The 26,218-nt window shown below is 43.6% G+C and overlaps 1 protein-coding gene and 1 long non-coding RNA gene across 7 annotated transcripts in view; both read right to left on the bottom strand.

Moving 5' to 3' along the window:
- Positions 1-11,941, bottom strand: part of arid1ab (AT-rich interactive domain 1Ab) — a 45,633-nt gene extending 33,692 nt beyond the window's left edge. For 2 of the 4 annotated variants that reach the window (XM_061760549.1, XM_061760551.1), the window contains exon 1: positions 10,532-11,941. In XM_061760549.1, the coding sequence (XP_061616533.1) occupies positions 10,532-11,482 (951 nt within the window). In that variant the 5' untranslated portion in view covers positions 11,483-11,941. The remainder of the gene's footprint in view (positions 1-10,531) is intronic. The other 2 variants (XM_061760550.1, XM_061760552.1) reach the window with 2 other exon arrangements.
- Positions 11,942-15,640: 3,699 nt separating this feature from the next.
- On the bottom strand, positions 15,641-26,218 carry LOC133471340 (uncharacterized). 3 transcript variants are annotated; one of them, XR_009786188.1, is made up of 5 exons: positions 25,946-26,218; positions 24,922-25,057; positions 17,914-17,996; positions 17,593-17,715; positions 15,641-15,870 (listed from the first exon to the last, which is right to left on the bottom strand). It is a non-coding gene; the product is annotated as an uncharacterized LOC133471340 (long non-coding RNA). The 3 variants fall into 3 exon arrangements; XR_009786187.1 differs by lacking the exon at positions 17,593-17,715; XR_009786189.1 differs by lacking the exon at positions 15,641-15,870 and having other exon boundaries at positions 16,664-17,715.

Here is a 26,218-nt window from a genome sequence, read left to right as displayed (position 1 = left end):
ACTAATTGCAATCAAACAAGTCACATCTGTGGAAACTTACCCTTAATAGCCCCTTAAACCGGCATGGGTGTGTCAACGTGTGTATATTATTAGGCCAAGCATTCAAGAGTATGTCAACTTTTTAATCAGGGTCACAGGCTTCACCGGTCCCCTATCCCGAGATAAAGTTTTCCACATGATCCGTTATATTTTCCCCAAAATTGCTAATATTTCACAAATCCTCCCAGCGCATGCAAACTTATGAGCACAACAGCATTTCTCAGATGCTTCCCAGGTAGGGGGCGAGGCAGGGTGAGGAGTTCCAAGGGTCGAGATGGGATGGGAGTGAAAGTAGCACTCGTGGGCAGCGTGCGTTGCGGTGATAAGTGACGGAAGACGAACAATCCAGGACGTGCTATATTCACAACTTCTAACCGTTCCCGCTAAGCCTTTAACAATACAATATGGAACATCGCGAAGGCGCAAACTTGTGTCACCTTTGGTTGTGTAATTTCATGCTTGATGGGTGGGCTTGCACTTCAGAGACAACCACTTGTAGACAAGCAATTAAAAAGTCAAGTTTACCTTTGAAATCAAACCACTACTATCAGCGTGTCACTCACTCACAAATGCAATGAGTACAGGAAGGGAGACGAAACTAAAAGGCGTGTCGATGCCTACCTCGTGGTCGGAATCGCAACTAGCACACTGCACTGCACACGCACAAACACACACTGACCTTGTATAAAATGTGGGCTGTACTGACTTAGTAACATGGGGTTCTTTATTTACGCTCACCTTGCAAATATTCTTGTAACTACTACTTCTCTTCAGACTGCAATATTGGTCAGTTGTAGCTGCACATGCATAATTTAAAGTTTTATCTTCAATGATGTGCTTTTTTTTTTTTCAGCGTTTCAAATAGTTTTGTTACGAGGTATTGCCTCTTTCTTTCAGGCTTGGTAACCTTACTATTACCGGCCACCACTGCGCCTCCAGACCCCAAGCTACTGTGGCAAAACAATGTATTTTAATAAAAACGCCATCTCGTCAATAGTGGCCACTGCGTTTATTTGCTCAAGTGCAGATGGGGGCAGCATCTATCAGTGGGCAGGCCTTTATTTGATCGTATTTCTGGAGCAGTATCGACAAAGTTAATGGTATATTACAATTTCTGAAAAAATAAAAAGGACGAGGAGCTTGCTTTCACGGAGCATTTTCTGGCAAATTGGCGTTCACAGCCGTTCAGAGGACTAGATGTGTGGCAACACCATAAAAGGGGGTGGCAGGGAGGTTTGGGTGAAAAAGAAACTGGCTTAGATGGCCAGCGTGTAAGGGGCTACGTCGTAGAGGCCATTGAGAAAGGTAGCAAAACAGCAAGCGTTATGGTAGACTTTGCAAGACTAAGAAACCGTGTAGCTCCCTGGAACATATACAGTACTTATGTTTCTACGCAGGAACTCATTTACAACAAACGGTAAGCCTGCACACTTAAGATCGTTTTAGTACTTTTACGTACGTGTGTGCTGCTGTTTTGGCTAGCAAAAGAGTTCAAATGGGATTATTTGTTTTTTTTCCACAACCATGAACTAAAACATTATTTTGCCCTGATTTGAGGGGAGCATTTATTCAGGGTGCATTATCTAGTTGAGGAACTACACTAACAAGTGTGCCTATATATATATATTTTTTTTATATATATATATACCCAAGCTAGAGCCAAACGGTATACAATATCTAGGCAGCAGCATGGTTCACTCTCGTCTAGTGTCAACAACGGCTTCCATTTTTAAAGGTTAACCACTTAAAATCTGGAACGCCGTCACAGCGTACGTGAAAATGTTGAAGTCTCCCCTCTAGCGTGAGGCTCTGAGAAGGATATTACTATGCTAATCTGGAGCCTTTAAGAAGGCAAATGTCTAAGGGAATGAATGATCCTCCCCCCCCCCCCCCCCCCCCCTGTCCTCCATGCCCTCGCCAATGCAATGAGACCTGCTTTGGCATTTGGCCTCAAAAGACATTGTTTAACTCCGCTTTACTGTGACGAGTCGACTTTACTACTCCACACCAGCTTTTAATATTTGAGGTCGACTAACCGTCATTCAAGTGTTTTTGACAACCCGTCATTACAATGGGCCAATTTACAGGACTTTCGACTCGCCCATTCTGCTACCGTCGCTGGACTACAACGCTCACTGGAGCAGTGACATGTCCGGCTAACAAGGTGACAGTCTACATACATCTGCACGGCTCTCATGGGCTCCGTGATCCATACGATCAGCTAGTGGCTAATCTCCAACTTGTTATTTTTTCCAGCAGACTCGCAAGTTATCCGATTCGACGACTCTGTCTTTCCTAGCACTACTCGCTATGTTGCCTGTACTGCATACAACAGGAAAACAATACCTTTTAATGCACTGAATAATAATAACACTCTTATTCTCTGTCAATGAAAGCAGGTAAATGTGTAAAGTAAATATTATGTATATGCATTGAATATCATATTGCAGAAAGCTATCTTACCACCCTAATTGAATTAGCAAATAAACGTTTTTGGTAGCAACATGCTAATAATACACTCCAAGCATTGAAAGAAATGTCAGTATCAGTGGCTGGTATCGGCAGCCATTACAAGTACACGATGCGTTCAAATAAGGTCCTACTTTTAATACACATAAAAGGTGTTCAGGAGGGGGCAGCAGTATTTTTCAAGTTATTTTATATGGTCTCACCTATTGCAGGTGGGTCTGCAAACATTTTCACTGTACCCCACTTTAGTTGTTTGGCTAATTACAGCAACAGCCCTCATTTTCTCTTTCCTTCCTTGTCGCGATTATTCCTTGAAGGCGACGCTGTCTTGAGGTTGACAGTGGACGGACGCGAGGTGGCGTCACTTAAGCAAGATGAACGGCTGGTGACGCGAAGAGCAAGAGCGGGTCAGAGAGCTTCCCGAGGCGGCAACGGCGGCAGACATACGCACACACATCCACCGACACACATACGCACTCGCTTACACACCACCGCCAAATAAGTGCAGCGTAACACAAACACACACAGCTGTCAGGGGGCAGACGAAGATCATTCACAAAACAACCCCCTCCTCCTGGGTATCGCTGACACCGTTTCTGCCAGCGTACGCACACACCATTGCGTCTCACACACAAATACACACATACACGCACAGCGCCGGAAGGCAGCATGCTGTCCATGTGGCCTGTGGAGAATCATTACTCAGCAGTGCAGGGCTAAAGAGCGCAGAGTGAACTTCCTCCTCAAACGGAGCGCATTCCTCTTTTGCACACGAGCATTTGGAGCAGTTTTGGCGACAGAATGAAAACTTTGGGGGTTAAAATTTGAACAAGTGAATATTCTTTTCAAATTCTTCATTCGATTGGTGATGAAGCGCTGCTTCCACAGGTGAAAATACAATCCGTGTCGTCTTTAACACTCTGGGCTCCACAAGTAGCCACCCATTAGCTCAGCCTATAGTCGCCATGGTAATGAAAGCTCCCTTGGCATTGGCTCAGCAGAAGAGGGGGCGGGGTGAACAGTGGCTCATCTTTACGAGACAGACTCGCCCCATCAAAACGGATGAATTTGCGTCCAAACCGAGGGTGTAAAAGATACTCTAATTCTTAATCCTTGGGTTATTTTGACGGAAACATGGGGCAGACACATTACGACACCTGGGAACTGTTTTTAAATTGCAGAAAATATGCCAAAAAGGGATCATATAGAGTGTCTCAAAAATGTTGACATACTTTAAAATACGAGTTTGAGTAAACACATGACCTAAGCACGGGAACATTAATGAGGAAATAGGGGGTGTAAAATGTCATATAATTCTTGGGCCATGTCACTGAAATGTTAAGAAATACACCCAGAAAATGTTAAAAAAAATAGTGAACAAAAATGTCTCCTTAGTTAGTTTTAACACATCTCATTAAAATTTGAGCTGTTATTATATAGTACAGACCAAAAAAAGATTTCGCAATTTAAAACAGTTCCCAAGTGTGTCAATAACATTTTTTGTCAAAACGCGCTGAAATAAGCCTGTTTTGAGGTGGTCCTTCCTCATACCCCGCCACTTCTACTATGCACGCTATTATAAAACATAAAATAAATGCGACGCAACGATCAGACAAGTGTTTATTATTAGGTATTTGAGCATTTGTAGCCCGTATCCCAACCTCCTGGTGTAACGTGTTGTGCTTTTGAATGCTAAGGTGGTGATAAATATCGCCCAGCTTCATTACATGAGTTTGATTTGTACGCTACTTTCCAATTTGCAGCGGGTGAGGGCGCTCGCTTTTAGACGCCGGCGGAGCAGCGCGCACATCCATTAGCGGCAGTCAAGTCAATAAATAACAGCCTTGCTTTGGTGCATTTCCATTAGGAATTCAACTGTGGTCGTTTTTGCTCTGGGTTTAATTCAAACTCATGTGGCCCAAAAAAAAAAAAAAAAAAAAAAAAAGCATGAGGACGTCTTTAATGGCGACGGATGAACCACCTGACACAACTGCTACCCCAAAAGCAACCCGCCGCTGTCAACCTTTAGCGCAAGCAAGTACGAGAGTAAATATTTTTAGACCTCAATTAACACGTTTGTCAAGTTGTTGGTCCAGGCACTTGAATGGCGGCATACAAACAAAGAAAAAGTTTAAGTAGGATTGTTGATCAGGCCATAAAAAGGAAGCATCCTTAATGAATGGATGAACGCATTTTCTGAAAAGTACAAGCATCTGCACTTACAATGGACAACTTCTGGAGGTCTCGGATTGACCATAAAGTGCATGTGGTGCACTTACCGCTTGATTTACACCAAACTCCCATACAAACAAGCATCTGCAATCACACGCGTGCAGTTGATCACTGGCGCCGCCACTATATTAATGATTTCGACTCTGTAAGCGAGAGAGTGAAAGCTGGCGCTGAGGAATACTTTGAAAGTGTGTTTGAATAAATATACGTGGTTTTAATACGCTTTTATAGAGTCTTACAATAACACAGATTTTTAGCTATTGGGGGTGGGTTGGGAATGTAACCCTCGCAATGGGTTCAAAACAATAAGTACAGCGAAGTTCTGTTCTCACGACAGCGACATCACCCGAATTTGTACACAAGTGATAATGTGCCGTAGTCTCTCACTGACCGACACAAATGCTAGTAGTTAAGTCAATATTAATTTCATACTTGTATGAAAAACACTTCCAGGCTACAAATGCAAAAGCAACGAAAAACAGCAAGGACGCAAACTAGTTCATTGCGCACCATTCGTAACTTTTGAAAAAAAAACGTAAACCGAGGACCTCCAGTAACCCCGGTACCCTCACATGGCCTGATCCTATCACAAACATAGCACACGACTGGTTCTCGTGAACACTGAATCAACAGCGCACCTGCTGGTCATCGCCAAGTAGTCCACTCTCTTTTGTTTCAAATACATGATTAATTGACAATCAATCCCACACAAATGAATGGCATTGCTAATCAATTGGTATGCACAACCCTAGTTCCATATTATGGTTCAGTTAAAGTTTTTATGTTTTAACTGTGACCTTCATCAATGACACATACCTCCAAATTCAAAATTCGCAGTTGTGTCTAAAATAGCTATTTTGTTATTTCTCTCTTTTGCTTCTTTTAAAGGGCTTTTTCTCTGCTTCCAACACGTGAGCTTTACTTTAGAGAACCCATTTGCCTCCAGAGTTCAAAAATGGTAATGCTAGCGTACCGCTTTCTCCCGCCCACGCCGACATCGATATTGGACTTCATCTGTATGACCGGCTGTGCTCGGGTTAAAGCTTGGGGTTAGCAGAACAGACACAAACACACTTCGGTAACGCGAGAGAAAAAAAAAAACTGGTGAACAACAACAATGAATGGCTTCAAAAGTGATCGGAGATCAACATGAGCGCCCTCAAACTCCCCGCGTTGGTTTATAAATTTTACCAAGCAAGTCTATAAAAAAAATAAATAAAAAAACAACCCATACAACATAATGAACATGTTTGATCGCTGCATCTAAATCTCAGTTTACCCATGAAGACCTTTATGGCATGATTGAAAATCCTCATCAACATTTTGCTAGATATCAACGTAAATATTATCATCATCAAACTCAAAGGACTCCGGGTTTTTCGGATTGTTATGGCCCAAAATGCGTACATTTTCAGAGGTTTTCCCTAAAGAGTTGATGCTAACCTATGTAAGGCCACAGAATGAGCGACTGGCAACCAGTTTTCATCACCCCCACGGTTTGTTGCGATTAAGAATTTGAATCGCCAGTGAACAACGTTGCAGATGTAACCACCAATCAAATGCCTGCAAATTACCTCTCTTTGAGGCGGTTCGCTTCTTTCCTGATAATTGCGCCATGTTTTTGTGGTTCAATAAAAACATATATACAGTATATTGCACGGGGAGCCACAAAACCCAATACAGGCTTGCGTTTTTTCCGTTACAGCGCTTTGATAGATATGTAGCGCTCAATCACTTTGTGTGCTGTGAAGAGTCAGCAACTATAATTTTTTTGCAGTGGTCCACTTCAGTCATGTTCGGCCACGTCGCTTGGTGTGCCGCAGATCTGACATGACAATAAAGGGTCATAATTGCAAAAAAAAAAAAAGTCCAATTACACAGAATTTTAGCAGACACTAGTAAGCGGCTTGGTTGACAGTACATTTACATTCGATCATTACATGTCACATTTTCATATATTTACCTTTCGTGGACTAAAATGTAAATCAAAATCGATGTGAATCAATGGTTTTGCTCGATTTAAATGAATAGGAATGTAAGTATCTGCACTCAGATTCGCTAGTCCTTTTTTTAAATTGCAAAATTAATGGAAATATATAATTTTATTCAAAAGTGTAATAGCATGCTATACATATTTAATGTCGGTGTAGTGGTATCTGTTGGCGACGCGCTGGCCGATATTGATTTGTTTGCCTCTTCTCACAGATTTGTGTACCAAGCGACAGAAAAACGACTGTGATTAAATTTAAAAAAAAAAACTGAATGCCACTAAATATCACATCGTGTGATGCATTTTAGGATTTAATTCCAAAATATAGCGAGCGACCAGTCAGCGGGATGTTTTCTTGGCATGAAAACCGCCGTCGATATGAGGAGTCAATTTGCTTGCGGGCAAAATGTTAAACATATTTCCTTAAAAGTTAGAAAGAAAATAAAGTTCTTTAGAAACACAATACATATTCCTAAACAGTCCAACAATTCAATTAATCCTAATTAAAATGCATTTGAGATTGGCCCTGAAGAAAATGAAGGAATGGATATTCCTTCATTTGGTGTTTGGATGACAGTCGTCTGAAGGCCATAACACAATTCCAATCATTTTTCATTGAACTACTGCCTTTTAGGCAACATGTACAGAGCCGTCATTGCCCTGGAATACATCTCCTGTCTATACAAATGACATAACCGCAGAGTAAACCAACGTCAAATGTGACCGGTATTACTCAAGGGAGGTGCAAGGGTGAGCGCTGTTCGCATGGTAATGTGCGGGGAAAGTCAATGAGGCTACTGTAAACCTTCAGGAGGGATGGGAGGAAGAAAAGAAAAAAATGCCGTGACACTTGGCTGACACCTTTGCTGTTTGTAAACACAACTACAGCCAGCGTGACGCGCCAGTGCAACAACTTGTGATGCCACCGGAACACACGTAGCATCCAGTCAAAAATAATAGACCTGAGGTATATTCACAAAGAATATAAAATCAATCACCGTGAGCAAAAATATCACGGTTTTACTGTATCACAGTACTGCAATTACAGTCCTAAAAAAAATATCTTCAAATGTTTGGGCAAATAACTTTTTTTCTTTTTTTCCCCCATTCAATATGCTCTGTATGTATATTCGTAAATGTAAAAAGAGAACAATTGAATTTCTCTAAACAAAATCAAAATGTAGTACAGCATTAAAAGTAATTATTTCTCAAAGAACGAGTAGCTACTCCTTTGCTCTTCGCTGCTTTGCGAAGTAAGCTCAGAGCAGAAACTAACTGATGTTAGCCATGCTAGTTAGCTGCCCAATAGCAAGTCTATCGTATTTATTTCACCGATTGTAGACACGCTAACTCTCATAGTTGGCTGAAAACGATCATTTCAAGACAGGGTTATATTAATAAATTAAGGTTACCTTGACTTTGTCGGAAAAGTGATGGGTTCCGCTCTCGTAAATGCAATATCGTATTGCAAGTATTGCCTCCCAAACCACTCTTCATGAGCACGTTTCGCATTATCCTTCTTGTTTACCAAATCCCAAAACAGTCGACTTTTTAGACAATGGGAAAAGTAGTCGGGCTCACAGACTACTCGAAACCAAAACTAATAACTCAACGAAAATAAAACGGTGATGGAAAGTTTTGCGGCTTTGAAACCGCGATATACCTTGAATGCTGTAACCAGCCCATGCCTATTAGTCATTTATTACACATTGTTTTCCGTATGTTAAACTATAGTTACGCCAAAAAATTCAGTTAACGTTAATCATTTTGGGGTGTCTGAAACAGATTAGTTGGATTTACATTATGTTCTGATATGGGAACTATTACTCCAATTTTCGTACAATTTGGTTATAGCCAGACATTTTGGAACTGATTCATCACGAAAACTGTGAGTACATTTTAAGGTACTGTGAGTACTAGTTGATTGCAGGACTTACGTTCCAGACCCACCCCAATAAGTGAATTTTTTTAGGGGGATAAGTTAACACAATATTTGCTTTTTTCCATCGTGAACAGCAATGTTGTTCGAGATAACGCCACAAGAAAGGTGCAAGATTGCCAAAAATGTCCTAGTATAGAGTGATTTACTTGTAAATCAAACAAAAACTTCTGCTATTCAGAAAAACTTCAGCAAATGTCACATTTTGAACAATTAACTGGCAATGCATCAAGTGACCGATATTGTACTTTTCCATTTATTTATATGGGGGGGGGGGGATGTAAATCACAACAAATCAAATGTATGCTATCAGATTGTCCTTGTCCATCAAAAAAGTTGCATCTCCCAAGTCTTTTTTTATTTTTATACAAAACACAAAGAAATGCAGTTGACTTACTTTTACATCTGTTACTATAAAAATTGCAAAAATGTTACAATAACCATTTTAGAATTTGACCAAACTGATCATTTCAATTAAAATCTGACAAAAATCAAAATGTATACTATTGAATCATTGTTATCCATCAAAAACGTGCTCTTCATTTTTTTTCCACTATCATATTATTTATCCGGAAACACAAACAAAAAGCTATTAACTTAGTTTCACAACTGTGTGACCATAAAGATAAAAACGTCTGGCTATATGTTTGAAAGCAACATTATGTGCAGGATAATGATAAATCATAGATAATTTACTCATAAGACGACGAGTAAAGCAAAGCCAATCAAACCATCCTGCATCAATACCCCATGTGTATAACTTCTTCAATAAGTACCTCTTTTCTGCTTCTACATGAATTTCCTGTTAATATCCATTTGGAAAATGCCAAAAAGCATGCTTGGTGGTTGAGTGTTTTTGGCCAATTCCACAAACAAACATCAAAACATAATAACGCATGCATGCACATTTTATAGCAACCCGCATATTTATAATTCGTGATAACAAGGTATTAAAAAGGGGCTGAAAAGCAGCACTATTTTGTTTGGTGGAGGAGTATGTAACAGGGTAAAGTGGGGGCGGCGGTGGTGAGGCTGCAGCCCTTTTTTTCCATTAGATTCAATTATAAATGGCCGAGAGCGGAGGGACGGCCAGCCAATCAGATCTCGGCTCGCATGTCAACCTAAGACCAACTGTCTTGTGGCTCTGACAGCACGATTTTTACCTCCATAATTCAAATCCCAAAGCAAAAGGCAATCTGCGCTGAGCCCGAGTGCAGGCGGCCGGGGCGACAATACGGAGGAAGGGAATCGGAGGGTATGAGAACAAAACGATCAACGCACTTAAAAGAGAGAGATTCACACGTTTTGATCCGAGTAAACACTTAATTGGTGGTCATTTTCACAGCACACACTTCACCGTGCAGCAACTAGCAGCTTTTAGCACCTTGCTCCTTCCTTAATGAATATGCAAACGCATTTTTTTTTCCACGCCCGTGGCTGTCAGTCATTTAACGTTTCGTTTAAACGTTGAACGCAAGTTTCATAAAGCACACACACAACATACACGGTATGTTTTATTTATAAAAATAAAAATAAAAAATTCGCAGGTGAATCTGTAAATGGAGGTTCGAGGAGGAAGGGGGGGGGGGGGGGGGGGAGACAGCAACATCACCTCCTTGCTCTTTAAACTCACACTATCTCCTGCTAAACTCTTCGCCGTACTTTGCCAAACTCGTCTCCCCAACTCGCCCCAAAAAGTAGTTTTTACGCGGAAAGCACGGCTGTAGGCTTGCTCAGAAGCACTATTGCAGGGGGTGGTGTTGGGTGGAAAGAGAGAGGCAGCCATTTTAGAGCTCTTGCTCCATAGACAATGGCTGGTAGCTTCGCGTGGTAGGTTTCTGAGTGGGGGGCGGGGGGCTTACCTGGTTCCGACTGGGGGCTTGTGCGGTGTTCCCCGGGCTCATGGGAGGCGGGTGGAGGGCCCGTTGTTGCCAACCCGGGTGGACCCCGCTGTAGCCACTCACCAAGTCCCCCGCCGCCGCCGCCGCCGCCACCACCGCCGCCGACTTGGTGCCCCCTTCCTGGTTGTTGTAGTCTCCTTGCGGGTAGTTGGGGTAGCTCCTGGCCAAGCTGGGGGACGTGAGCAGCTGGTTTAAAGTCGGCGTCGACGTGGGTTGCTGGCTTCCCATGTTATACCTCTGGTTGTTATAAGAGGCGGCGGCGGCGGCGGCCATTCCTCCTCCTCCTGCCGCCGCCGCCGCTGGCTGCTGCTGCTGCTTGCCTGGCTGCCCCCCGGCCGCCGGGGGCTGGCTGTTCCGCGGGGAACTCATGGCCCCGTAGCCCTGACCCTGATATGAAGTCCTGCTCTGGAACGGGCTGTAGTTGTTATAGTGGTTGGGGTAGCCATGTTCGTGGGAATTGGCGGGGTAAGGGTCCATCATGCCCGGCCCCGGCGCAGCTGCCATGCCAGGGCTTTGTTGTCCGCCATGTTGATGAAAAGGGGCCCGGCTGTAGTGCTGGTTGTAGCCGTAAGGAGGTGGTGGGAAGGGGCCCGAGTGGTGGTGTCCCACGCCGGGATGGTTATTCCCCTCGGGCCCGCCGGAATCGTTCTGATTACTGCTATTATTATTTACCCTGGGCAAATTCCCGTTGCCGTTCTTCATGTCAGGATCCCCTCCTCCCCCAGCAGCGTCGCCGCCGTCCTGCAGTTCCTTTCGGCCGGGAGATCCGCCGTCAGGCCCCGCTTCCTTGTTCTCATGCTGCTGCTGCTTCTCCCCCGGCGCCGACTCCTCCTGCGAGTCCCGATCCGGCTTTTTGAGTTCGGACGGCGGGCTCGCGTTGAGAGAGGCGACGCTGGCGACCTGAGCGGCCATGATATCCCCCCTCTCTCGCCTCCCCACTCTTTCTACAGCGCCCCTTTTCTCTCAGCAAGGCGACTCACTCGCGATTAAACCCCGAATAATCATCGAACACAACTGCATTTAACACGACGTACCCGTCGTCCCGGTTCATCCCCCCACCCCTCCCCCGGTTTTGCTCTCCGTCCGGACCGGTATCCGGTAAATCCACCGCGACTCCGTTTCAACTTGAGGAAAGAAAAAAAAAAAAAAAAAAACAAGGACAGGGGGGAAAGTTTGGGCGAAGGAGAACACGCGAAAAATACGGAGACGGCTAAACTGGGGGAGTGCGAGTGTGTTTGCGTCGCGTTTAAGTGTAGTCAAAAAAAAAGGGGGGAAAAAAGAGGGGGATTCTAACGCACAAGTAGAGCGCAAGCGAGAAATCGAGCGAACCAGCACGAGGCTCCGCGAGACACAGCCATCTTAGTGAGGGGCGAGGATGTCGGCAAAACACGGAAGCGGATCTCAGCATCAGCCAAACAATACTGGATCCGGACTGCGGGCGCAGAACAAACATTGTTTACATTTGGAGCACTCTTTCCCAATCCGGGGATCTTTAGTCCCTCGCATTTTCATTTGGCAATCACAAAAGGACAGAGTGAATGATTATTTTGTTATTTGTTTTAAAATCTGAACCCAAAAAAATAAAAAAATAAAATAATAATCCTGTTTTTTCATATTTTAACTATTGGCTCCGATCAAAAATACAAAACAGGGGTCACGGGACCAGTGGTGGACTGGCCTAAACACTATCGGAAGCACCAGAGGCTTGGTTGATAGGTTCTAATTTTGCAACTCGATAGTGGTGGATTCAGTCGAGTAAATCCCCACTGAAGGCCCAGGTACCACTGCACAGGACTGAATTTGGTTTTCCTATTTAATGGGTCTGGTTTACATGACCCAGAAATTTGGTTATGAGCATCAGTAAAAATATATTAGCCTGTTAGCCGCCGTAATTAGTCCAGACAAAATCATCGAGCCATCAACCAACAGCAATATGTGTTTAGACTAAAGCAACAAAATATGACTCTTCAACTTTTCATCAAACTCAGTCCTTTGGCCTGATTTTCAATTTCATATTTTTGATTTCAGCTGAATATGTAATTGAGAAAAAACTTTGTATTTTATTCTATTTATAGGTATGTTTGAGTCAAATTAATATTTTTTTAAATATATTATAAACTACTGACAACTTTAAAATTCCAAATATAAATATTGTCATTCAGAGCTTTGATTTGCAGAAACAAAAACCCAAAACAAAGATATATATTATTTGTTAGTAAGTAAATCATAATTTTCAGACCAATTAAGTGAAATTGGATCATTTCCCACTAATGAATAAACACGTCGCCGGCCGTAAAAACCCCAGTGTGTTACCTTCAAGCTCGCCTATGCAAATCTAGAGACTGCAAAATAAAGTACATGAATTCCCCCCTTTTAGATCAAAACACGGCCCAAATATCGTGGAGCATCTCTTCAAATGTATACAATAGGTTCATTTAATAACTACTTTCAGCGTGTTAATGCCTGGAGTTACAGACTTAGTGTCTGCAATCGTATTCACAAAGTCACACATACAGTATGTGTGAGTTTGTTTATGTAACTCCACTGTTTATTGTTCTTCTGCCTTTTTGGGCGCCTCAACATGACCCAAAAAAAAAAAAACAGGACCCTCCCAAAAGTGACTCAGTAGCACCCCCTGGTACATTACGAAATAAAACAACTCCCAACATGACTGATCAACACCAAATTGGGTGGACGTGTCTATCATAACAGGAGGCATGAAAAAGTCTCAAGGACCCATGCTCACAATTGAACTGGAAATCAGCCCTATTTCCTTTAATGCAACAATTTTCAAGCAAATTGCACTGCTCGAAAGAAAAAATGAGCCCCGTACACCCGTTTCACTGACTGACGTGAAATTTGGTGGACATGTCTATCGTAACAGGACGCATGAAAAAGTCTCAAGGACCCATGCCCGAAATTGAACAGGAAGACAGACACGTTGGTTTGAAGCAGCCGTTTCGGGCGAAGGAATTCGACGAAATTCGTCCTAATCGGAAGCGGGTATTGCTGGACAGATAGGCGATGCTAAATTGCCAAGCTTTTCTTTTCTTCTTCTTTGTCAAATTCTAAACGCATTTACATCCAACTGCACTATTCTTCAGTGTTTACAGTTGGTGGTACTTTCCTCCCGCTGACCTGCTTTGCATCGCTTCTGCAACGCTCGTATTCTGTTGTATTTCAAACGCGCATGCGAGTATTTCGTGTGTGCGCAGTAAGAGAAGTGAAGCAGAGGGAAGCATGAAATTACAAGCTGTGTGCGTGTGTGTAACGGAGAAAGAGTAATGGGGGGGGGGGGGGGGGTGGACTCGGCGCACACAGAAGTGGAAGTGAAGATAGTTTTTAAGAAACATGAGTGTAAGGCCTTTGAAATTCACGTTGCCAGTGGGGGGTGAGTAAAGTGAATTTTCATGGAAATTCTGCAGCAAGAATACTTTAGCCAGGATGTATTTAACGGGAACAGACGCCCCTTGCCTCTTCTACGTTTTCTTCTTCTACTCTTTCTCCCCATCCCTCTCCTCCTCCTTCTTCTTCGTGCTCCCTGCCTGCCTCCTGCTCTCATGGCAGCAGCAGCCGAGGCGTTGGCTTCGCTGACCGTCGGAGTTTTTGCAACGCAAAAAAAAAACAAAAAAAACGAGCCTGTTAAAAAACATTACAGGCAGCACCTGGCTCAAAACTTTGATGTGAGAATGTATGGGGAACATTAATTACAGAGATAGATTCAAAAACAATGTTTAAAAAGTGATTGTCATATTTTGTCGAATCTCGGCAACTGAGAACATGCACACACACTTTTATTTACGACCCTAGTCGGCATATTACACTCTGTTTTGTCGATGAATTCAATGACGTGAAGTGCCTCGAGGCATACTGCACTAATATCACTCAAATACGCGACAAATACTTAAGAGGCAAAGCGTTCATGAGCTGACAAGTCGTTTTTCCGAGCCGTGGTTGGCACCCGTGAACGCAGCAGAGGCGCTTGCAAAAGCAAGCAGAACTTTGCTATGTGAACGTGGGGGATGGGAAGCAGGCAAGGCAAGGCGAGCGAGCTCTGCTTCAGCCCTTTCTCTCTCTACAATGCGGAGCTCTCTGCTCTCATGGCTCACTCTTCCAGTGAAATCAACATTTGGAGTTTGCACACAGGCCATGTTTGTGCGTGTTTCAGGGACGAAAAGGCAGATTCTGCAAAGGGGTTTAATAAAGGAGAGTGTGCAGGGTGGGTGGGGGTCACTTCAGCTGCTGTATATAGGCTATGGGAGGAGTGTGTGTGTGTTTTATCAGAAGAGACAAGGCTGGGAGGGAGGGAGGGAGGGAGGGGGTAGGGAGCTTTTTTCTTTTAGCATAAACTTGCTGTTTATTATTATGGGGGCGCATTCGCTTCTCTCGTTCATCTTGGCGCACCTCTGCAATATGGTTTCTATGTGGATGCCGTGTCCTTGTCCTGATTTTAGTTCTCCATTTCCACGCTGTTCTCGTTCCGCCAAGTCCAGACAAGCTTTAATAGTGAGCATGAGGAACCCCCACCACAATTAATAGACATGATGATTCTTCAAACTGATATGACCTGGAATGCAGACTTTTTAACGATAGAAGGGCAGTTCTTGCTCGTATGATGTTAAGCGCTCGTAAACTAATCCTTTGTGGCTGCCCACGTCATCGCACACTTCCGTTTTTATACTTTTTTATATTATTTACTATTTTTGGTTATACCCATTACAAACTCAGTGATTTAAAATGCATTTCAACCTTGCGATGACGACTTCCGACGACCGTCCAATATAATGCCTACCGCAAGGATTCTACGAACTCGGTCGGCATGTATTATTCCTCTCGCTGTGGCTTGGGTTTCTAATGAAGTCCCGCCTTCCCGTGCGGCCTGACTGCATGTCATTGGCTGGCTGTTCAGGCACTGTTGATGCATCATTGGCAGTTTTGGGAGTAGCATTACATGAATGATAACTTTTTGTTACACCCCATATTATATTATATTGCTCATTGGCCAAAAAGGACAGCGATCATTGGCTAAAATAGAGGTCAATCATTGGATAGCTGAACGAAATAGACGTTAATGAATCAACTCCTAGTGACTAAATGTCATTTATTATCGTTTGTTTTTTAGCTTCTTGAGGATGAAGAATAATCCATTCAAAATTTCTCGTTTGGGTTCAAAATGGCGAAACATCGAAAGCTCCTGGGAATCGAAAGAGTCGGCATGGAAGCGCTCGACGATGCTGGCTGATCTCTTCTCGTTTATTTGTGGAGCGCTGTATCTTCTGGAAGAAAGCCGTCATTAAGACCTACAAGTGGCATCAAAGCAAATTCTTTTATTTGAACTGATAAAGCAGTAGAAAAATGTTTGATTTTGTGGGAAAATGACAACATTTCAATGTAAAGTAGGCCTATTAAAATTGCTTTGTGATCTGATGTTTTGGCCGACGAATCACAGACTGAACGATCATATTGTAACTAATTCCTTTTAAACGAGCAAGTAATGCTGTATAATAAACGTTACAATTTGCTAGTAACTTGGGCCAACGCCGCCGTTGGCAGTGCATGTGTGCGTGTGTGTGTGTGTGTGTGTGTGTGGGAGTGGCAGAGGTGACAGCGGTGGGGGTAGCAGATGATTTAAGAGTGTTTACTCAGTCCCCACCGAGCCCCCCCTCAGTGAGCGTGATGCATCACCCCCGGCCGTCACCAAGGCAGCAGCTTGGGCCTCATCCAAGCGCCCGTTTGGCTTGCGATCGTTTAACACAGGGGTGGGCAACCCGCGGCCCCGGGGGCCGTATATGGCGCGCCGGAGCGTTTGATCGGACCCACCGTGCAATTTTAACTGGGACGGGCAGTGTATTTGCTACTAATTCCCCCCCCCCCCCCCCCAAAAATACCATATATTCCTATGGATGTATATTTTGGGGGAATTTTATTGGTTAGAAAACGTTGCATTTGATTAAAAAAATGCTGATTTAAACATATATATATATATATATATATATATATAAAACAAACCTAACCAGAACTATGTTCTATTTCTAGAATCATCCTTAAAAGTTTGATATTTTAGACAGTAAAAATGTTAAGTGACGAGTGATCACTGTGGTCTTTTCATGTTTTGATTGGATTTATTTGCGATTCAAAACCATTCGATCTTTCTTTGCCTTCCGATCACCACGACAACCTAATAATGGCGTGTGGAATTTCCTAACAAGACTTCAGTTGAATTCACTGGTCACACACACGCACACAACCTGACAGTAACGTACACAATTTCACGATTAATGGCCACTAATGCTCCGCTGTCACACTCGCCCCAAACAACAGCGGCAATCTTAAACCAAGCCTGACCTGGACACACACACACACACACACACACACACACACACACACACACACGCGTACATGCACGCACACACAATCACAGCAGTTGGATCCTGTCCAGATGGTTGCCATGCAGCCGTTCAACACGTCATCTGGAGTGTGTCGAGGAAGGAAGTGCCACTTAGCAAAGTGCACTAGCCATTCGACTCTTTCCCAGACACGGTGTGCGTGTGTGTGTGTGTGAGATTGTGTGTGTGTGTGTGTATATGACGTTTACAGTTGTGGCTGACAAACAAAACATTATCAAAGTGTACAAGGATTCAGACCGTTGCACTTGTCCGCATCATCCATCCATTTTCCGAGCCGCTTCTCCTCACAAGGGTCGCGGGCGTGCTGGAGCCTAACCCAGCTATCATCGGGCAGGAGGCGGGGTACACCCTGAACCGGTTGCCAGCCAATCGCAGGGCACAGAGAAACAAACAACCATTCGCACTCACATTCACACCTACGGGCAATTTAGAGTCTTCAATTGACCTACCACGCATGTTTTGGGGATGTGGGAGGAAACCGGAGTGCCCGGAGAAAACCCACGCAGGCACGGGGAGAACATGCAAACTCCACACAGGCGGGGCCGGGGATTGAACCCCGGTTTGTCCGCATCATTTGTTTCCCAAAAGAAGACAAGTAATTGATTTGCCATTTACCTAAAAAGAAAAGATTTACGCTTGTATAGAACTGGAACCTTGACTTTACGGCATCAAAATTCTGACTGCTCTCACGGTAATGTTGCACTTGTCTGCATCGTTTGTTTCCCCAAAAGAAGACATCTTAAAAAGAAAAGATGACAGCTGTTATATATTATTAGATAGACAGTTTTGTTCTTAAGGTTTGTATATTATTACAATCCATACCAAATTCGGCGTTTGCCTGACTACAGAGATGTAACCAACAAAAACCCAATAATCATCATTATTTCGTTCAGTGTTGCGCTGAAAAAGCCTTTTTTTTTTTGGGTTGTATCTTACCTAAATGGATTTCGTCAATTGAACTCCTCTTACGCCAAAGTGATGAACTCCTCACAATATTGTCATGTCAGGACCACAGTGCCCTAAGAAGACAAGCTTTCAAATCAAAAGTGATAGCACATATTCAAATTACATCTGTTTTTGTGTGTATGAGTGTGTGTGTGTGTGTGTGTGGGAATTGCCTCAAGGGTCTTTTAAAAATGTCTGTTATTAATAAAAGGAAACAACTTTAAGACAGTGACCACCTGTGAATTATTATTTTCTCCCGAAAGTTGAGAAGAAAGGCAAATAAAAAGGAAGCGGCGTGGATATGAATGGAGGCATGCGAGGCGAGGTTAAGAGCTCTCCAAAGCGCACCGCCGTCCACCCTGCAAGGACGCCTGATGCGTGCGCTTTTTTTTGTTTTTTTTGCAGTTGGGGGGGGGGGATGAAAAGAAAGCGAGGCGCGAGGAAGGGTCTCTTTTAGCCACGGAAACTCGAGTCGCTGTTGATCAGGGGTGGGCAAAGGCAGCCCGCGGACTACATTTACATTATCAAGACTCCTGTAATGGTTTTGCATTAATGTAGTAGTTTTCCTGCCTAAAATCGGTTAACTAAATTACAGCATCTGTAATGACTTTGTATTTGCATTTTTACCATTTATTTTAATGAATAATTGTGGAATGACAATGACCATTTTATTATTCAAATAAGTAATTTTACATTACCTTACATATGTTTTATGTTTACCTTATCGAGTATCTATTAATGACAAAGCTGTAATTTACCAGCATAATAATTCACTGTTCAAAATGTTATGTTGCGCTTGTCTGTGTTGTTTTTTTTCCTAAATGCGAGACAAACTGTTGATGGTGCGCTTTCCCGAAAAGAAGACAAACTATTGATGTTGCACTTTCATAAAGAGACAAACTATTGGTGTTGTGCTTTCCTAAAAAGAAGAGAAACTACAACAAACTATTTTATATATTATCTTACATACATGCTATGCTCTAGCCACACAAATGAGTTAATTCCAAGGGAGCATGTTGACAATATTTTGCACCTTTCATCCATGAGAGTTGTTTTCTAATGAATCATTTGAACCGGAATGCTGAGTTCCGCCCTGACTACTACAGACTCACGGCAACCAAAAGCCTGGCTTTGGCGTTGCCACATGGGCACAGCATCCCTGCCAACCATCGCTCCGTCAAGGCCCGCGCCAACCTTTTATAAAAAATGCCCTATTTGGCAGGATCGGTGCCCGGCCGGTTCAAATATACCCTCCTCGCCGCTTGATCCAAATCCTAGAACACTCCAAGTGATGCGGTCCAAAGCAGAGTTCCATTTTCAGAGGGAGCGCTTGTGTTTTGATCGGCTCCACCGGCAACAGATGGAGAAAACTAGAAACACGGCCTCGTTTTGACTTTACAGTCAATGATGCCGGTTAATCTCGTCATGCTGCCGCCTTGGGTAAAAAGTGCTGGATAAGTCAAGCGTCAATAGTTTGTCTTCTTTTTCGGAAACAAACGTAACAGTTTGAACAGTCTGAATTAGCACGCTATAAAAACACAGATTGAACAAATTGAAAAAGTCTGACGCACTGCCAAAATCTAAAAACGAGCCAGAGCCTGAGCTGTACTGTGTTTGTTTAGGGGCCGTTTACACTTATTGTTTCTTTTTGTAATATGTTCCGTGTGGGGACCCGATGCACATCTGTACAGTATTGAAAAGAAATCAGAATGAGTTGTAACGTTACACCCCGAATGTAGGTAGCGGCTAGCGCAAGAAGCTAGCAGTCTACAGCTACACTCAACGCTCGCAGCGACAACATTCAAGGATTGAAATCCGACCTCCAGCTCCACCTTCGTATCCCTGTCATCACGTTGTCCCCGCAAAGCCTCCAGGCCGGTAATTAAGTGTAGTCCTCCTTGCAGGCTTCTACCGCTCGGGCTTCCAGCCGACTCCAGATAAAAAGTTTTGTTCTCGCAATTCCGATCCTCCACCTGCTCTACTCCACCACCCTGGAGGGACAATTACCATCACAGTGGTGAGGCCCTCAACAAGTATGGTCGCGTCCCGTCAGATTCTGGCTTTACATTTTCGGTTATTGGCGTAACCGACATGAACACCAGAGAGCCATCTATGGGGTCATAATCATACAACCCCAATTCCAATGAAGTTGGGATGTTGTGTTCAACATAAATAAAAACAGAATACAATGATTTGCAAATCACGTTCAACCTATATTTAATTGAATACACTAGAAAGACAAGATATTTAATGTTCAAACAGATAAACTCGATGGTTTTTAGCAAATAATCATTAACTTAGAATTTTATGGCTGCAACACACTCCAAAAAAGCTGGGACAGGGTCATGTTTACCACTGTGTTACATCACCTTTTCTTTCAACAATATTCAATAAACGTTTGGGAACTGAGGACACTAATTGTTGAAGCTTTGTAGGTGGAATTCTTTCCCATTCTTGATTGATGTACAACTTCAGCTGTTCAACAGGCCAGGGTCTCCATTGTCGTATTACACGCTTCATAACGCGCCACACATTTTCAATGGGAGACAGGTCTGGACTGCAGGCAAGCCAGTCTAGTTCCAGCACTCTTTTACTACGAAGCCACGCTGTTGTAACACGTGCAGAATGTGGTTTGGCATCGTCTTGCTGAAATAAGCAGGGGCGTCCACGAAAAAGACGTTGCTTGGATGGCAGCATATGTTTCTCCAAAACCTGTACGTACCTTTCAGCATTAATGCTGCCTTCACAGATGTGTAAGTTACCCATGCCATTGGCACTAAACAGCCCTATACCATCACAGGTGCTGGCTTTTGAACTTTGTGTCCATAACAGTCCGGATGGTTCTTTTCCTCTATGGCCCGGAGGACACGACGTCCACAATCTCCAAAAACAATTTGAAATGTGGACTCGTCAGACCACAGAACACTTTTCCACTTTTCATCGGTCTGTCTTAGATGAGCTCGGGCCCAGAGAAGCCGGCGACGTTTCTGGCTGAGGTTGATAAATGGCTTTTGCTTTGCATAGTTGAGTTTCAAGTTGCACTTACGGATGTAGCGCCGAACTGTACTTACTGACATTGGTTTTCTGAAGTGTTCCTGAGCCCATGTGGTGATATCCTTTACAGATTGTCGGTTTTTGATGCAGTGCCGCCTGAGGAATCGAAGGTCACGGGCATTCAATGTTGGTTTTCGGCCTTGTCGCTTACATGCAGTGATTTCTCCAGATTCTCTGAACCTTTTGATGATATTATGGAGCGTAGATGATGAAATCCCTAAATTCCTTGCAATTGTACGTTGAGCAACATTGTCCTTAAACTGTTCGACTATTTTCTCAGGCACTTGTTCACAAAGAGGTGAACCTCGCCCCATCTTTGCTTGTGAACGACTGAGCAATTCAGGGATGCTCCTTTTCTACCCAATCATGGCACCCACCTGTTCCCAATGAGCCTGTTCACCTGTGGGACGTTCCAAACAGGTGTTTGATGAGCATTCCTCAACTTTCTCCGTCTTTTTCGCCACCTGTCCCAGCTTTTTTGGAACGTCTTGCAGCCATAAAATTCTACGTTAATGATTATGTGCTAAAAACAATAAAGTTGATCAGTTTGAACATTCAATATTTTGTCTTTGTGGTGTATTCAATTAAATATAGGTGGAACATGCTTTGCAAATCATTGTATTCTGTTTTTATTTATGTTTAACACAACGTCCCAACTTCATTGGAATTGGGGTTGTATTTTATTTTAGTTTTTTATAGGTTTGGCTCAGTTTTGGGTCTAAAAAGTTTGGGAAACCCTGCTTTATGCACACAGGCTTTTAACCACAGGGATCTATGCATGGATGAAAAACAAGAAACTGTGAAGTGGAGAGATGACAGTTGCTCGTATGTGCATATACGCCTGAAATAGAAAAAGGCCTCCCTCCAATAGACTCTCTTTTCCCATCTGAGAAAAGCAGGTAGTAAGTATAATTACCTCAGTAAATGACCTCTGATAAAAACCTCCTTTGAATTGATTTCATTGAATCATGTACATCAGTTGCACATGATTAAAATGTGTTAAACTTGCATATGTTATTTGATTATTTTTTTTGTAAAAGAGGGGGAAATGACATTAGTTTAACACATTTTAATCATCTGCAACCGAAAATGAAGTACCGGAACTTTTTTTCAGTATACAGTGGATGCAAACTCTATTGCTGACCATTACCACAAGAAAGAGTTCACTGCATCGAGACATTATTGCTAACCAAAACAGGAGCACCCACAGAGGGCCAGTCTCTCCTACTGTGTAGCAACTTGTTCTCAACTCAACTTTATGAATAAAACACTTGAAAAAACAATCACAACTAGAACAAAGTGCTGTACATAGATAAAAGTTAAACATAAGACATAAAACTATTACAACAATAAAACACTCAAACAGATGCCAAGTCTCATGCTGAGTTGAAAGCCAAAGAATAAAGATGGGTTTTAAGACGAGTTTAAAAAATAAAATAAAATGGATGGTGCGGGGGCTTCTAAAATGCACAGGGAGCCAGTGGAGTGAGTTATGTGCTCCCTCTTACGTGCTCCAGTTAAGAGGCGAGTAGCAGCTTTTTTTGAGCCAAATGGGGACGTTTAAGGAAGGACTGGCTGCCTGAGTTTCCTTTACGTTAGGGGAGACGTTGTCTTTCACGACAATTAGTGTTCCATTTCACTCTGACGTGGCAGTCGCTCCGCAATGTTGTGGAAAATAAACACCTCCCTCAAAAATGGAAGGTGGAAAAAAACAGAATGGCCTCCCGCTCAGTTTTAAAGCTCCAATTTGTGTTTTGTTGTTGTTGTTGTTGTTTACTAGCAACCTTGCTTTTGGGAGGATTTGGCTCGGCGCCTTTTTGAGAGATTTCCATATCCCTCGTGAGACAAACACAATCCTCACTGAGACGGTGAGAAATTAAGGCTACTCGAGGAAAAGGCAAAAACGAGGAGGGGCGGCAGAAATAGCATTTTACCGAACTATTTTCAGAGAAAAGATCAAACAAAAAAAAGAAGGGTTTCTATGTTAGTGAAACTCAGTAAACACACCTGGGGGTTGGAGGGTGGCGACAGAAGGGTTTCCATAGCTAGCCTTTTTAAAGGCACACGGTATCTATTCTGTCAGCGTTTATTTGTTGTTGGGCTGATAGCGAGGCGCTAGCTGGAGAAGAGCGAGGCAGAAGAGGGCCCGGCAGACTGGTGAAGGGGACGAGGGACGGGGATGGGTGGAGGAGGGCTGGAGGGGGGGCGGGGGAGGGGGGGGGGGGGGGTCACATACAAGGCCGGTTATGCAGAAACACAGATTTAATGTAAGGCTTGGCTCTCTCTTATAAGCAGGGTGAGAGAGAGAGAGGGAAAAGCCGGTCTGGATCACAGGATGGAGGAGGTAACCCTACGGGACAATCTCCTGGGGTGGCCACCACCGGGAACCTTGTTGAACTAGCCCCCCCTCACCCTTCCTTTTGGGTAAACAGCGCTATAATATACTGAATTAACAGAACAAGCCCTGGGGAAATCAGAACCCTCTTCAATAAGCGATCGCCCCCCCCTCCCAAATCCCACACATACCCGCACCCATTATAGCAGGGGTTCCAAACTCATTTTTGTCGCGGGCCACATTGTACTTACGGTTTCCCTCAGACGGCCGTTATGTCTGTAACACCATAAAAATGTTTTTTCATCGGCTCATTATTATTACATATACACAACAAATTGATAGAAAACTAGTTTTGAAATCAGAGGTCAAGGGCAATAGTTTGTTCAACTATTGCTCGAGTTACTGTAAAAAGGTGTTTGGTAACAAAAAATGCAATATACACGCATTATTTTCTTGATGTAACAATTAAAAATGTTGGTACAGATTTTAGCAAGAATGATGGAAGTTGACGCACTTGATTTGCTTTCGCAGGCCACAGAAAAATGATGTGGTGGGCCAGATCCGGCCCCCGGCCTTGAGTTTGACACCTATGCCTTGTATGACCTCACGATCAGGTACGACTGAAATCCTGATGAGAACACATGGAAACTGAATTTGGCGTAACCAAACGTGAAACCAAAGAGCTGACAGCGTTGCGGTGAAAACTGACGCTCGTGGACTGGGGGGGGGGGGGTGCGAAAGGTGGATACGTTTACTGTAAAACAAAGAAGAGTCTCCCACCACCCTAAACTGGATAAGTGGTAGAAAAAGGATGGCTGTGAGCAGTAGAAGTGTGTCTAAAAGTGTTTTCCGCATTTAGTGCTGGTTGCTCACTTGGCTACGGTCTCCCTTGGAGGTCTTCTTTGGGGCCACTACATAAAACACCAGGCAGTGGAAGTGAGCGACGGTGTTCATCAGAGCACAAAAGGGGCCACAACACGCCGACTTGCCGGGCTAGCATGAAAGCGCCGCGCAGCCCTCTGATTCCGTTTGTTCTGTCTCTCTCTGCTGGAGAGCAGGTAGGAAGCCCTTAACTGCGCCTTCTCACCCGCCGCTTAATCTGGGCCCACAATCACATCCAGTGACAGGAGCACAAAGCCGTCTGGCGAGCGCAACAAGGCTCCGCTATTATGTAACCGCTGACAGCTGGGCTTTCAAGGGAGGGGTGAGTCACCCACCCCACCCCTGCAACACCCCTCCACCAATTCGTGCGGCAGCACTTTGTGTCAAGCTGATGTGACCGTCAGTAGAGAAATTGTATTATCGGGCTGAAGTGTTGATTTTGGCGCTTTTTTTCTCCCCCAAATAATTCTGCGGCCTTCCAGTCGCATGAAGCACGTTTGCGCGGCCCTTCAAAGCGCTCTTTGGCCAAATTGCCTCAGCCTTTACTGCACGACAAACTGTCTACAATTGATAGCAGACGTGGCATCTGTAAAGCTGACTTTATGGCAGAGTTAAAAAAAATGGCGTAGACTCCCGGCTCCCTGTCACCCCAAACAGGATATGTGGTAGAAAAATGAATAATTGCGGGTTTCTGGTCCAGCATCCACTAGCGTAATTAAACACCTCACCCTCCAAATCGAAGCCTCCTTGTTTCCCTTCAGGTGGCTGTAATGACTTTTTCTCCAAAATGGATAACCTTAGGTGCGAATGTCCCCTTGGTGACTGGCCAACTATCCAGGATTTAGACAGTCCACCATCGGCCCACTGAGAAATAGAAAAAAAAAAAGACTTTTATGTTATCAAAATAACTTGTTCTCATAGCTTTGCTAATGTTGTGAACTGACAAACAAAATATGCTAAATTAGCTACTGATAGCAACTGAAAAAATACACCTTACCTGTATGTGTTTTTCAGATTAGATAGGGAATTTTTGAATGCTAGAAGCTGGGGGTTTTCAGGCTAGCACAAGACACAACGCATTTTCCACCGATCACCATTGGCGCTGACATCGTCGAGCAATTCTCTTCACTAAGGCCATGGATGGGGAATATATTATCCCACGCTTCAAATTTGCTGGATCATTGTCGTTAATGCTATTGTGCATTGTGTGTTAGCATTAAGCTAGCAGACGTCCGTAAGACAAAATTAGGTGGTCTGGTTAATTCTCTTTGTTTTACAGTAAACTTCACTTGGCCTCTTATTTTTGGAAGAATTGTTCACGTTTTGCCAAACTGCTGCTTGTTGTGAATTTTGCTGGCACTATAGCAAGCGCTCGAGTCGTAGCTCGAACTTTAGTCCTCGACTCAAAACAAAAAAAGGTCAGCTGACCGACAACTTGTATCTCGGAAATCGCGTAAATGGCTTTACCACTGTACAAGTAAATGCAGTTATGTGCTTGGTCATGGAACGAATTAAACTCGCAAGTCAGAGCAAAAAAATCGTCGGGACGACGGCTCGTATCTTGAAAAATATTAAATTGGGTCACTCGTATCAAGGCACCACTGTACTTGGTTATTTCCCACCACGGGCAATTTGCGCACTTCAAATCGAGGTCAAGGAGACAAAAATGGATGAATAAATGATAAACGTATAGATATGTATCGCTACAATGCATGTGTTTGGGTTTGAGGTGACTAGTGGATGCTGACTGACCTTCACGTTGCCTGCAGGCCTCCAGAACAACCAGTTGTACTCCTCCATGATCCAACTGCAGTCTGGAGGTCATAGTACACCAACCGTTCCCTGAAACAGACACACACAAAGTGGCTGCTTTAGCATCAAAAACCTTCAAAAAGAACTGCTCTAGCTCGTTGGCTTGACACTTTATAACTTTAGAGTTATTCAGTTTACGTGGAGCCGTATAAGTGCATTTCTATGTGTTTTTCCGTCGTTTAAAGGCAGATTAAAATCAAACTCCAGTCCGGG

The sequence above is a fragment of the Phyllopteryx taeniolatus genome, chromosome 21 (assembly GCF_024500385.1).
Source record: "Phyllopteryx taeniolatus isolate TA_2022b chromosome 21, UOR_Ptae_1.2, whole genome shotgun sequence".
Taxonomy (NCBI): domain Eukaryota; kingdom Metazoa; phylum Chordata; class Actinopteri; order Syngnathiformes; family Syngnathidae; genus Phyllopteryx; species Phyllopteryx taeniolatus.
The sequence above is the reverse complement of the archived record's forward strand: the minus strand, read 5'-3'. Positions and strand labels throughout refer to the sequence as shown.